Genomic DNA, 15,492 nt, shown 5'->3' on the forward strand with positions numbered 1-15,492 from the left:
AACGATACGAATCTTCGCATTTAATAACAGGTTGCAATAATCACCCGAAAATTTCATGGCCTATATTTTATCCCTCACTGATCGATCAGATCATTAATCAAAATTGCGAGCGAGTGCAGTTATTACCAGATAAATTCAAGGTGTGAGCTACATTTTTCCAAGCCCGTACGTGTGACCAGACTTAACACCCGACGACAGATTGGGATCTAAATCATTCCAAATCGCTGAAATATTATTCACTAAATTAGATTCGAGGCCAATATTTATTCATTATCGTGAGAAATCTCGGGATTCGACACCTATATTTATTTAATAAAACAATCCTTGAAACTCAAATTGAATATCACTAGTTTTATGAGAATTGTTTCGAATCTGATAGGGCGAAAGCATGAACAGTGAAAAAAATATCTTAATAAAAAGATTTTATACCGGCGTTCTGGGGCATAAATAAAATTTAAACATTTATTGTGGCGGTTTATAGTTTTTAGTGGATCCGTTCGTACAATATACTAGCTTGAGAATGGCTTTCTTATGTAAATAGTTGACCTGAAACTAAAACTGATTAACATAATAATAAATTCATGACACCTTTGTTGTTATACTCTAAATTATTCTCCCGTGTTGGGACTGAAACTGATTTTTCCGTACATGATCTACATTTATCCAAATTTAAATCCAAAATTAAATGCATTGGGGGGATTTTTATGCAAAATGAATTGCGTGAGAACAACGAACTTGGTGTAATGAGAGTGGAAACTGGGGTAGAGGCACACTTGTTTTAATTAAGCACGAGGGATTAATGAAAATTTCAGAAATCTGGTTTTCTTATCCAGAAACTGAGCAAACATGCAAAACGCTTAGAAATATCAAATTTTTTGTGCAATTTTCAGTGTTCTGAGCAGCTGGAGTAACAGGAAATCTTATTAGACTATGAAAAAAAAATTTCCAAGACTGCGAACCACTTTTTATTTTTTATTTACAAAGACCAAAATTTTTAGAAAATTATCTAAGAAAACGCAAGAATTTTTGACAGAGCTGTGAGCATAAGACAAACAAAAAAATATATAAATAGATATAGAGCCTTAAATATTCAATTGTAAGAAATATTGCTAATGCAAAAATTTTATCGAAAACTAGTATAAAAAAAAATTGTTAAATTACATCTATTAGTTTGCGTTTTTTTTTAAACGCTGCAAATATGGTTACAAGACAAAAAAATATTTTTAAAAAATTCTGCAGAACCAACAAAAATGAAACGAACCTGTCGCTTGAACGGGTTTTAACATCTTTGGAGGCCTAAGCGATTAAAAATAGATGTATGATCTTGATCACGGTAACTTTTTTGTAGGGAATTAATTTTCTCTACATCGAGTTCTTACATATTTCGTGTATCGTTAGCAGCATTGGTAGCGTTTTGAAAAATGTAGAACCGAATGCAAGTGTTAAATGTATGTCGTGAAAAGTATAATCCATTTAATTCAGCTTATTAAGAATTTATTTCTGAATGTTTCTGGTGCCTTTTTGTTGTTACCAGTTAGTGTTTTAGTCGAATTTAATTTAGTTTAAGACTATCTGGAGCCGAAAATCGTTTCGCTTTGAGTATTTTGTTTTTAATAAATAAGACAATTTGATGTGCTTTTTTGTCTTGCCTTAAAACAAAATAAATTTGTCTCCGTTCTCTTGGATATTCTATTCTTGATGTTGAGATAATTTTGATTCATTAATGTTGTGTATTTTCTTTTATACATAATTGCAAATTGTTAATACTCGCTTTAAAAAAATTGTTCAGTCTTGTAGACAAAGCAAATTTTTCTATATTCACACTCAAACATTGTGAAAAGAATTAAATATTCGAATTCGACATTTACTTAAAATTAATGTTTGTTAAGGATGACCTATACTGGGCTCACCGTCCAGGCAGGAATTACTTATTAAATTCACTTGATTTTTTGTACATTAGTTATCAATATAAACAAATATATCAAGAACTATGAACTTTAAAAGAGTAGGACACGTCTAAGGAAGAGTCAAAAATTTTAACAAAAAAAATTTTTTGTTAGTGTTTGACTTGAAATTGTTAACTCAACTTCTTATGCGAACGCTGCTAATACCACCGTCAAAAATAAAGCAAATTCATCGCTGGGGCATCTTTTAACGACTTTGGGGCCTAAATGTTTGAAAATAGGGATATGTTTTCGCTGACTTTTTTGTAGGAAATTTAATCTCTACAAGTTTCTTTTTTCTTGTACCTGTAACCGTACCACAGCGTTTTGAAAAATATGGGACAGAGTGCAAATTGGTAAAAGTTTAATTTTTTTAATAATATACAGCCAAATTCCAAAATTTTTAGTGAGGCTAATTGTGTTTCAAAATATACGATTCGGTTTATGTTTAGTGTATTTTGCGACAAAAGATATTTTTGGAGAGGATAAGCATTAAAATTGAAGTCATTCATTGACTTTAATTACAATTACAATTACACACATTGCCTTGTAGGCAATAACTTAAAATACTGACGTACTACAACTGTTGAATATTTTTGAAGATATTTTTCTAGTTTCTGGTAGTTTAGAAAATGTAAGTAAATTGATTAGTAATATTACTTTTTTATCTTTATAACTTTTGCTGTCCCGTCCGTTATTGTAAACACATAAATGTTGCTCTTATTTCTTACTTTGTTAAACTAAACCCAGAATTTATAATTTCCTCTGTCTAATTTTAATATTGTTAAAGTTTTTAATAATTAAAACCAATGTCTTACAGCTATATTTTCACACAACATTTTTTTCGTCCCGTCCGTCACGTGTAAACAAAAAGTTTAATCAGTAGTCGTTGCACATCATTGTCTCATTCTTCGGTTTTGTGGTTTCAAAAGTTTCAACGGTTCCACTTTTAACTTCAAAAATAGTTGTTGGAATAAGTGCCTTTTAAATTAACAGAATTCTATAACGATTGTTCAACCCTAAAAATGTGAGATATTGTTTGTGTCCCGTCCGTCATTAATTTGTATTTCTTTTTTCTGATCGTATTTAAATTTTATTTTTTATTTTTAATGTGGCTCTAATTGTGGGTTGCAAACAATTTGTCTAGTACTAAGTTCCTATAAGCAAAAATTCACTTCTACTTGATACTGTTTATAAAAACCGAAAATTAAATCTAAAAATTTGTGCAGTGTCCCGTCCGTTAAAAAGAATTGAGTGTAAAGTTTACTATAATTTTTTTTTGCATGATGTTTATCTCCTACTATTGAGAACATAATGCTCTATCTATCGTATTTTTTGCTATATTTTATCCGTTATACAAATGCAACTTTTTTTTTTAATTCTTTACTCTGAAAACTTAAACGATAATAGACAAATAGCGCTCTCTGTCGACATCAACGAAACTATCGAGGATGGTAACGTTTTATATCCTAACCTTCAGGAATTCGTAGACACTACTTATCAGCATTGAATTTTGATTTAATAATATTTAAAATGATTAAAGAAGTTCTTTATCTATTTTGAACTCTTAAGAAAGACGCAAAGTTAAACTTAAGAGTTATGGGTACTTTTTAAGTGCTTGAACTTTTTATCTGATATGTAGAAAAGAGTTTCAAAGTAAAATTTATTAATTTAATTAAATTTGCAAAAATGTGCAATTTGTATTCAAATGCGTTTGTTCGCTCTAAACTGCAATTAATTATTGTGTTATCGATGTTAAAACTACTAAACAACGTTGTGATAACCGTATGCATGTAGTTTACGCAATTTACATAATTAAGAGTATTTTATACTTCTAAAGGAAAATTTTAAATTGGTGGATGCGCCGGGCAAAAGATTTTCTAAACATTTATTATTAGAAATGTGGACACTCAATTTAGTTTAAGATTTTATTAATTAATAATTACGTAGAAATAAAATACATATTTCTAGTTTCCCAACAAGTTTGTGGCCACAATAATGTTTCAGCATCAAGATAAGTTAAGTAATTATATTATGAATTAATTATTAGTTTTGCACTATTATGTTGATCTCGGGTTTAAATTGTGTTGCAAAAATTAAATAGGACCTAAAAATAAATTTTCAAATTATTAAATACTTTTTGTTTCTTACTGTATCGATCTTAACATTTTGTGGTAATTTACAATGAACTTGAATACATGAAACCCCAGACTTTTATCGCCCAAAATCTGCTCTCCTTTTTTTTTGTTTATCGATTAAAAAATTTACATAAACGCCCAGATTAATCCTTAAGTATTTCGTGTAATAAACATTTCATTATTGGCATAGAGACTGTTATTGTGCTATTTTATTCTCCATCACCACTATTAAAGATTACTTTTGACACGAAACTCCAGCATGTTACTTACACTCTCCCATACAGTGTAATTACACGATAAAAACAGAAACTGTTTTAGACAGTTTTTGAAATTATGAAATTTTCTTCGCTTTAAAGTGAACAAAGACATTGTTTGTGTTTCAATTACCGGCGATAAAAAATTAGCAATTGAAAATTGTGCCTTAATAAGGGCACTGTACAAACACGTCACGCGAATCGTAATTTTATCAAAATAGCGGCGTTTATAGCTTTCTATTGTTTGCAATCTGGAAATCTGCATGAAAAACTGCGATAGCCCAAACAAATCGTCAATTTCGGCCACTTTCAGGCAAAAATTTCGATAAAAATCGGTATTGTAATTCACACTTTTGGCAATGTTTGCTCCTCGAAAGAGCATCTCTGCGATTAAAACCGCCTGTGAGTCACCGCATGCGCGATAAGAATCAGAAAAACATTGCGGCCGACTATTCCGGAAACTACCAATCCGGGCAGGCAAGCGTTCCCAGAAAGAGGCCAACGTAACTCCGGACGAACTCCCCGTTTCATTGGCCGATGACACACCATTGCCAACCAATCCAATAACGTGCCGCGTCTAACCAAACCCCGGAGTCAATAAATGACACGAGCAACAAGTTTAGTTCGACGCGGCTATTGTTGTGGCCACACTGATTTTTGAGCTTTTAAGGACACGACTGTGGCCGGAAATGGACATTTGAGCCGAGACGTGACCGAGAGAATTTTTTGGATAAGTGATTCAAGGGCTGCTATCGAACGAACTAAGGGCCTGCACCTGCGTTCTGTGCTCGATTGACCCTTTTATGGAGCAGGTTACTGACCCTTGGGGATTTTGTGACATTAATTACGTGTGAAATCGCCGGAGCCGGTAGTGCATGACGAGGGAGTGACGGAATCACAACCATGGTAAGTGAAAAAATTTGTATTAATGTTTGAATTTATTTTATCCCGGCGCATCCACCAATTTTAATAACAAAAGACTTGTTATAGGCATCTGATTTCTGTTTACATTTTCTTTCTCTCATTTCTAGTTATTCTAAAGGGCCGAATATTTTAAAATTAATAAACCTTATTGTCAAATATATATTTTTAATGAATGTTTTTTTCTATTTTAGTGTTCATTTATTTAAAAATAAGTGTTAATATTCGTATTATATTCAAATTTTTAATTCCTTATATACACTACTAATCTGTGGCTGATAATTCAGTTAAATAAACTATCTAGGTGATTCAAAGGAAATGAGTTACAATGTGTTTGATTTTATCTTTTGCAGTTAGTAAAAAGTTTACATAGTTTAGAAAATTTTATTGATGTTTTACTGGGTAGCTAATAATTTAAAAAAAAATTATTTATCTAAAATTTGCACTGTTGCCAATATTTTAAAATAAAAATTCGTGTGTTTTGGTTAGTGCCTGTTCTTTTGTATATTTCTTTCAACAAAAAAACCGTTTTAAATTTTTGGACAGAAACTTAAAATAAACAGTAAAGTGCTCATGGTTTAGACTCAAGAAAGAAATGCTTTCTTAATTTACTAGGTAACAACAAAAACGTTCTGAAAATGCTAATAAAAGATTTCATAAATGTTTCAAAATTATGATGAACTAATTTCACTTCAATTTTTTTATTGGAAATTAAATTAAAATTTATCTAAGACAATTAAATTAAACGTCTAACAATAATTGAAATTTAAAAGCAGCACAAAAAATACTTTGTATTTCAGTTTTTTTATTCTAGGGTGCAAGCACTGAAAAATCAAACCAAATTTGCCTCTGTTGGTTATTGACCGCAATAGCTTTGTTACCAACCTAATCAACTCATATTTATTACAAGGAACTGTAGAAATATTCTGAATAAGTTCATAAAGAAAAAAGCAAGTATTTAGTAGTAAATGCGATTTCTGTGAGGCTATTAATTTTTGAGTTATAGTAAAAAATATTTTCAGCAGTCACCTTGAACAGCTTATCAAACGCCGTACTTCGTAAAGAAAAGAAAATCGAAAAAATTAGGAAAAAATAAAAAATAATAATTTAAGTATTTAACTACAAAAAATAAATAGGAAATAAATGCTGTGGATTTGATTGGGCCATTTTTTGAAATTACTGTAAAATGAAAACTATAAAAAAATTAAAATGTAAGAATTTTTTTACATCATTGTAAAAGATCTCCACTTTCTAAAGAGTAAAAAGAATTAATTTTAAAGTTATTTATGAGCAAAAAATTAATCTTAGTCTGGTCAGTGATTACTTCACATAATTATAATTAATATTATTGATTAGAATAATTTTTTACGTGATCCAATCCAAAACTCTGTTATTGTTCATTGTCTAGAATTACACCAAATATGCTGGTTATGATATTATTATAATTAATCACAATTGTAATTGCATTTAATTAATTATTAATTAATCAGATTTCTGATATTATTCGTTGTTTGGAATTATAGCAATAAATAAGCGAGTTATTATACCATGTGATCATTTGAATTGCTAATTAGATATTAGAGTAATATTTTTTTTTAATGAAAACGCTGATTATCATAATTAATTAAACTGAGGAGTCAAAATAATAAAACATTTTCGAACGATAGATAATACAGAGTGTTTCGAATAACTAGGAGGTCAGCGCACAATGTACCCAAATATACGAAAGTTGTCAAACTAATCAATGTTTCATTAATAGTCATAAATTGCTGTTTTTAGAAACAATTGTCATGTGTGCTATCAAGAGGCGAAATGATTATGTTTATAAACTATCTGATATCTTACTATTCTTAATCATTAACTAAATGACTAACTAAAAATATTGCAGTTTTTTGAAGGGGCAAACAAATTAAAGAAGATTATCCTCATTTTCAAAATTTGGAGTGGAGTTCATATCGGAATATGTACTGAAACACCCTGTATTTAATTATAATTTATTGTTTCCCTTAGTTTGTACTCGTATTTCATCACAAAAAACGTCTACTCAATTACAAATTCAAATGATCGCATGATATTATTGCAATTATTCTTAACCTGTTAATTAGGACGTTTTGATAACTTGATCAAAATAAGATTTGTGTGGAAAACAATTATTTATTACTACAGTTCATGTTAACAACAACAGCTGACTAAGAGCAGTTCTAGTCAGAATCTCCTAACTCAACATTCCCACTAGATTCTGAATCTATAAACACTAATTGATTACAAAAAAAAAATAATAATTTTTATATTGGATCACGTAAAAAAACTGAGAAAATTCTTAAAGCATTATGTTATACTACCTAGTGATCTTTACCCAGTTAGAATGTTAAAAAAATATTTTATTTTTAAATCTTTATTAGCTTTTACTTAGCTCACTTCGTAATATTTTGTTATTTTGTTACTCGTCTTCAGGTTTAAAATCAGATCTAAATTTTTCGTGATTTAAATTATTAAAACTACTACTTATAGAATATGTGAACATGTAATAAAAAGTGCTAGTAATTGAATTACAATAGAAGTAATACAATTACTGTTTTAAGTAATTGTGAGAAATAACCTTGCTAAAACACTATTTTAGATATTCTTGACACTAAAGTTCTGTTATGTAATTTTGGTATAGTTCATAGTATCGCTACCAACATAGTAGGAGAAAAAAACTTGTTTTCACCTCGGTTTCGACTTAAAATTTTCTTTCTTTTTTCTTTGCTTTCAAACTCGACGTTTTTTGTGGCAAGTCAAGTGCCAGGAGATATTAAAAACACAAATTTTAAAACTTTTACTTTCAAACAGACAGAAACGCTTATTAAATTTGCCCGGCGCATCCACCAATTTTGCTTCGAACTTTAGTTGTAAATTATCTGTAACTAAAAATAAGTAAATTATTCTTTGTTTTATTTTGTTTTGTTACTGAATAACATCCATTCCAATTCAATAAAAAAAAGCAACAACCCATTTTCTATCAAAGTTAATTCACTCACTTGAAAAACTTAATAGGTAATTATTGTACGTGTAATTTGTAGTTTCACTGACAGAGCTAATAATCAACAAGTACATTTTTATCAACGTTATTAAAAAATTATTTGGTAAAATGCAAAGTTGATATTTTTTTTAATTGGAATAACAGGTACATGAGTATTTTAATGCCGATGTATAAGCATTTATTCTGAAATGAAGCAAAAACTTTCTTTTATAATAAAGACAATTTCAGCTCTTTGCTTGTAGCTTGAAAACACACAATTTTTTAATTAAGAATCAAAAACGTTTGCCTCTGTGATTTATAAATTTTAGTAACACAAAAGACATCCTCTCAATTTTATTTGTTCCTAAAGTGTTCCTAAACTCGTAAAGTAAGAAAATAGTAAGTAAATTCGAACCTTTTTAAGGGTCCAAGTTTAAAAAATTATACTTAGTTTTAGAAATTAGTTTAAGGTTGATCTTAGTGTGATAGCAAAAACTAAACTGTCTACTTTTGTAACAGTTTTGTTGACATCATCCTGGTAAGAACAAAAAAAACTTTATTTCTGAACTTCTCAATCTTTATTGTACTGAACTTTGTCTCAATTGTTGTCTAAATTGTTTTAAACATAAAATCATTAAAATTTAACGTTAGAATTTTTAACGGTCAATTGGAGTGTTTTCCCGGCGCATCCACCAAATTTGCTTATTAAATGTAATAAAAATCTTCGTGTTGTTGACCCACTTCTGGTGCTTTCTAGTCGGTGGCTCCGTCCCGCGTCGGCAGCCGCATGCAGCAGTACGAAGATGGCGTCAACGACGAAGAGCACGCCACAGCAGATGGCGCCATGGCCGCCCCCGGCGTCGGCGGCGGCGAAGACGTCGCTCCCGCAACGCCGCGCCACGATAAGCCGGCGAACTCCCTCAGTGCTCCTTTGGCGCTAGTGGGCAACGGCGCGCACCACGAAAGCGACGACGACGACGCCGAAGACGACCCTCCCAACCCCGTCAACGGGGGCTACTGGCGGCAGGGGGCCTCGCGAGCTGCGAGCCCCGCCATGGGCGACAACGCCAGCGACTCCTCCATGATCCCTCCAGCTAGGCCCAAGAGCCGCGTCGAGATGACCACCAGCAGGTACAACAACCTGTCCTACTGGAAGGCCCGCAGGGTCCTTTTCTACAAAAACGGGGACCCGTTCTTCCCCGGAATCGAGTTCCGGTTCAAGCCCGGAAGGGATATCGTGAGTCTGGAGTCGCTCCTGGACAAGTTGTCGTTACGCATGGACTTGCCACGTGGTGCGAGGTACATTTTTTCGATGGATGGGGATAGGAAGTACAGACTGGATGAGTTGGAAGATGGGGCTTCGTATGTTGTGTCGTCGTATAAGACGTTCAAGGTAAGTTTAAGAATGTTGTCGACGCTTTTATTTTTTTGACGGGTAATTAATGAATCATGACGGGAAGTTAGGTCACCACGAAAATACCGATAATTTGAAGTGGAAAACTTGTCACGGGATTATAATGTATGTATATTATATGTATGTATGCTGTGTTTGTATGCTGGTGTATGAAAGCCTTGAGGTTTACTTAAAATTGACTCTTAACTACTTTAAGTTGCTTTTAAACGACTTTGCTCTATATCAATATAGATTACACAACCATTTTGTTGCAAATAGAGATTTCTCTAGATAAATGTGTTTTATGAATTGCGTTAATTATTCTTTTATGTTTTTTGAATAAACTACAGTAATTAGAAGAAGTGATTAATAAAAATAGACAAAAACGTTTGAGAAATTTAGCTAAATATGAGTGCGCTCGTAAAAATTCTTATTATTTTTAACAGGTGTTTGGTAATAACCTGTTGCTACGTACCTTAAAAATGTCATTGCATAGTGAAGTAAAATTAAAACGTTCATTGTTTACAAAGCAAATTTGGGAATTTATAAGATATTTCGGTATTTGTCTTTTTTGTAAATAATAGCTCAAGCAGTTATTTGTATTTATTACATTGAAACTTCAGAATATACAGTATTGTATTTAGTTTAGAAAATCTTCGGTCCCTCATGTTTTAGCAAACGATTTCTGGAAATAATATTCTTTTTAAAATTATGTCATATTTTAAAAAAAATTGTAGCTCCAAAATCTCTAGCAGTTTTTTGGATTGTAAAATAGTAGAGATACAGGGTGCAGCATTTTGCATGTCCGAATAGGGGATCACCGAAATTAAGAGGTTTAGAGAAAAACGAGTGACACATTCTAGGGACTAGGATTCCGTTATCGTCTTTTGTTTTCGACAAAAACATTAGACATTTTTGCGAAATCTTAAAAAATAATATTTTCCTTATTATAAAAGAGACACATTTGAAACACAGACATAACTTTTACACAGGCACTTTTTACAGAGACTTTAAATTATTAAAGGATTACATTAGTAATCAGCGATTTTTTTAACCTTCGTTTAGCAGTAATGTAATAACATAAGGTTTTATTTTTTTAAATAGGAATCATAGGCGGCTGTGATATTTTTAAAAAGCTATTTTTTTTTTATTTGATTTGCCTGTTTGTGTAATACATTTATTTTAAATATTAAAAAACATAACATTTCGCTTTTTTATAGTAGGTTATGAAAAAATTTTGGATAATCGATTAAATCTCAAATAATATTTTACCCAACAAAAGTGTATAATTTAATGATTTTTTTACACTAATTAATTCAAAAAATAATATAGTTTTTAATAATACGACTGCGAAAACACAAGCTTAAAGTTCGGGGGCTGTCGCATACGCTTGTTGCATACCTAGACACCCGAGAACTTTAAGCGTTTTCGTATGAGTTTTGTTCAAATTTTTGTTGTTGTAACATTTTAATTTAAAACACGTTACTATAGGAAGCGTGTTTTAAAATAGTAAAATCACGTTGCTATCGTTTTTAGTTTTAAAATGGCAAGCTTACGTTGTCATTCTATTTTCTAATTAAAGATAAAATGTCGGAAAAAGAAAAATCATATTAATTGTATGATTGCCTGTCAATAAAATTGTATTTTACAAAAAATGACAATCTTAACAATAAAATCAAATTCCATCTGCGGTAAAAAATACATAACATTATCAACGTTATACCTCCATTGCACTTCACTAAATAATGAGTGTCTTCAAATGGTAGTGACTACACATCGTTTTTAATTTTCTGCACATTTTTTATCTAATTAAAATATGCGACGATCGTATATTTGTTCAAATGAAAATAACTTTAACATAGCGTATTTTGATAATTTCTCATTTTTTATTTTAAAAACCGTTCACACAATTTCTAGATTATTCACACCTTTTATGTGAAATAATTTTTCCATGGCCAACTACTTTAAAATATTTAAAATATATTCTTTATGAAAAGTATATAAAATTATCAAATTGTATATATACTCTTTCTAGTTCAGAAAAAAATGGATGAAAATGTTATAGCCAACTATGATTCCTATTAAAAAAATACAACTTTGTTATTACAGCTAAACAAATAACATTATTAAATTCTCTGTAAAAACGTCTTTGTTTTAAATTTGTATCTTTTATAATAAGGAAAATATGATTTTTTTAAGTTTTTGCAAAAATGCCAACTTTTGTTGATAAGTCGAAAACAAAAGACGATAGCGAGATGCGGTTTTGACCGAAATTATTTACTCAAAAAACGGACACGAAAATGTGTTACTCGTTTTTTTCTAAACCTCTTAGTTTTGGAGATCTCCTATTCGGACATTCAAAATGCAGCATTCTGTACATCAGCGAGCTCCTCAAAAGGTATGGAGTTTTCCAGTAGTTTTCCATACGATTATGTCAACGAAATGTCAAAAAAGCCCAAAATTTTGGGCTTTTTTGACATCACCACTCAGTATTATTTCCTCGGAAACCGTTTCAAAAATAATATATTTTATTCTTGATCAAATTTTCTTGAGATCACGATTTTTAGACAATGTTGACGCATACCATTTATTTAAAATTCGTTATTTATCAAAAATTGTATCAGTGTCTGTTAAGGAATGGTTAAGCAAAAATTTGAAGGTAGAGAATACAAAACAAATTGATTGAATAAAATTTTTCAATCATGTTCAAATGTTCAGTTTTCTCAAATTTGGGAACCGCTGAACTAAAATGATAAAGATTTGCTTAAATTTTATTATTCAGAAAACAGCTCTGGTAAATTAACTTCTTGGTCCACTAAGTAATTCTTCTATTTCATTTTGAGATTTCTTTATTAAATTTTACAAAACAAAAACAAAAAGAAATTTATGCTAGCACATGGATTCAAACCGGTCCCAAACACATGAACATTATTTAACTAGTTAGAAATAACTACTAATAAACTACACAGTGGCTTTTTGGTGGGTTAATAAAAAATTTTTATGAAAGTAAGAATTTTTGGAAAAATGATTCACTGTCGACTGCCAATCTCTAGCATAGTCGTCACCTGAAACGACTCCAAAATGTATCGAGTGTCTATTTTCCAAATTTCAAATGGAAACAAAATAATTCACTAAATACAAAGAGAAAATAAAATTCTGTCTTAAAAAGCAGAGGATCATTGAATAGACCAAATCACGCCATTTTCCTAGATGGATTTTCCTATGCCACTGATGCCTCAATGATTTAGAAAGTCATTTATAAGTGTGTAAATAATATTCTGGTATTAAAATTTTAAATACATCCACAAAAAATGAGTAAACACATGTATAGCTTTGTGCACTGGACCACAAAACACCAAAAAATTATTATTTTTCTATTAACTTTACAGCAAAACGAATTTGGTACTTACATAAGACTTTAATCATAAACTAAGTATTTATTTTATTTACTTGACTTCGATTTTTATTCCTTTTTTGCTAGGTTTTAAAGACGCTCAACTAAACAACGTTTTAGGATATTTTCAAAAGGATAATTCTATGCTGGAGTTTGCAATCAGCTTTTTTAATTTTTTAAATAACTAAAAATATTATGTAGACTTCAAACTGCAACGAAACTTCTCACATTGTAATGTGATTAGAACATTTGGATAAAATTTTATACATTATTTTTTTACAATCTGCTAAGGTGTATGAATAATCAATATGGTGAAAATACAATTTTTATTAATATGTACATATAGCATAAATAAAAAAATAAAATAAATGAAACAAAGATAAATGCTAAAAATTTAATTAGTGTACAAGCTTATTTATTTACAGTCTTAACATTTTACAAGGTCTCTCTTCTTCCTCTGGCCGTCCTCCATTTTGTCGTCGTTTGCGTTTCCTTTGAACACATTGCGAAAATTCGGTGGGCGGTGGTTGGATCATCGTCGGAGCTCTGTAACGAACTGTTTTTGTGCCATTGGTCCCATATAGTTTCGTTGGTCCTTTTCGTTCAACCGTGAACATCAAAGCCGGATTTAAAATCTCCTCCTGTTGTTTTTGGCGTTCGGCAATCAATTCTTCCTGAACGGTTCTTCTCAAAACTGGATCTCCTTGGCACACTTCTCTCCAGAGATCATCCGTTCGGACAACATTCAAAAGGGATGAAGGATCTAAAAATCTGAAACAAAAACATAATATTTGTAAAATAAATATAAAAAGCAATTTTACTTACCGAAAAATGGTTGACCACATCTCCACGGGTAGACGGGGCAGCGACGCAGCGATGAGGAATGGAAGCACTTGATACATCTTGGGAAGCAAGGGTTAAACTGATTTAGGGTTGCAGTGGCCGCCCTTTATATTCCCTGCATCCCCTCCCCCTTTAGAAAGTTTGATTACGGCCGTGGGGGCTAGGTTGGATTTATTGTTAAAAATCCAGTTTTAAAATTAAACAGAAAAATAACAATCTAGTGCTTACTGTCGCACTCAAAATTTTTGTCTAAATTTGAAGCATTCCAGAAAAATATTTTGGGTATTTAATAATAACCGACAAGGACAAGAATTACTACATAATTACTTATGAAATGAAAAATGATTATTTTTTGGAGATTACATGGCAGTCATAAGATTGGCTTATTGAACAAGAGGTAATTGAAATCTTAATACAAGGAAATTTGTGTTTTAAACATGATTTCAAAAACTAAAAAAAATAAGGTAAATCTTCATAACTACGTTCTTATTTTCCCAAAGAAAGCTGAATACCTCATTCCAAAGTTTATGTAAAAATTTCGTGACATTTTCGACAAAAAATTATGTATTTAACGGACGGAACACTTTGCACAAATTTTTAGATTCTATATTTTCAATTTTTATCAACAGTATCAGTAGTAAATTTATGTTTGTAGCCACATTTTTACAATTTGTAATGCGAGGAGAAAACAGAAATACAAATTGATGACGGACGGGACACAAAAAAGACCTCACATTTTTATTATTGAAGGATCGTTATAAAATTCTGTTAATTTAAAAGGTACTAATTCAAACAACTATTTTTGAAGTAAAAGGTGGACCTTGTTGAAACAATTGAAACCACAAAACCGAAGAATATGGCAATGTCCAACGACTAGAAACTAGAAAAACATTCTCCAAAAAATATTCAACAGTTGTAGTACGTAAATTTTAGAATCCAATGAATTACTTTAATTTAAATGATTATCCCCTTTAATTAAATTTCTCCTGGAATGGCTATTCAATGACCGCCATAACACCCTGACGTTTGGTAACAACTTTTTAAACCACCTATCAAATTCACCATGTACAGAATTTTTCATATCTGTTTATTAGAAAGTTGTCACATTTGGTTTCTAGCTACTGTTTGTATTCGAATTATTTAGGAATTGATGAAATGGTAAATAGTTGTGCCAGGTATTTGTTTTTCTCACAGGTATTCTACCTGAGGATAAACATAATTAAAAATTTCACAGCGGGGTTACTTAATCCCTAGCTGGGCCAATTAGGAGGGAGGATTAATAAGCCAGGTAACTAACCCGAACTAAAAATAAAACAATTGTTGTTGCTATATGAAACAAAATTTAAGACACTTTTCCTGTAATGACAAACTACCTTTTGCCACTCTTGATTAGTTCCAGAAACTTTCTCGAGCTAATTGAGCTAAGTTCTAAAGTATCTGATGTTCTTTTCAATCTACAAAACATGGAGTCTAAAAGCTTTTTTTTATGCAACTTGCAGATTTTTTTTTTAGTTTTATGTACCAGGTACCATGCCTATACGTCCAAAACGTATCTCCCCTAATTTTTTGGTAATTTTTTACTCACAAGTAGAGGTAATAATTGAA

General features: G+C 30.9%; 1 protein-coding gene across 1 annotated transcript in view; it reads left to right on the forward strand.

Moving 5' to 3' along the window:
• The first annotated feature begins 4,965 nt into the window (after positions 1 to 4,965).
• The window catches only part of DCX-EMAP (Doublecortin-domain-containing echinoderm-microtubule-associated protein), a 36,824-nt gene continuing 26,297 nt past the window's right edge, over positions 4,966 to 15,492 (forward strand). Inside the window, exons 1-2 of the mRNA XM_015983826.2 lie at positions 4,966 to 5,241; positions 9,015 to 9,650. Coding sequence (XP_015839312.1) covers positions 5,239 to 5,241; positions 9,015 to 9,650 — 639 coding nt within the window. The 5' untranslated portion in view covers positions 4,966 to 5,238. The remainder of the gene's footprint in view (positions 5,242 to 9,014; positions 9,651 to 15,492) is intronic.

Source organism: Tribolium castaneum, chromosome 2, assembly GCF_031307605.1.
Source record: "Tribolium castaneum strain GA2 chromosome 2, icTriCast1.1, whole genome shotgun sequence".
Taxonomy (NCBI): domain Eukaryota; kingdom Metazoa; phylum Arthropoda; class Insecta; order Coleoptera; family Tenebrionidae; genus Tribolium; species Tribolium castaneum.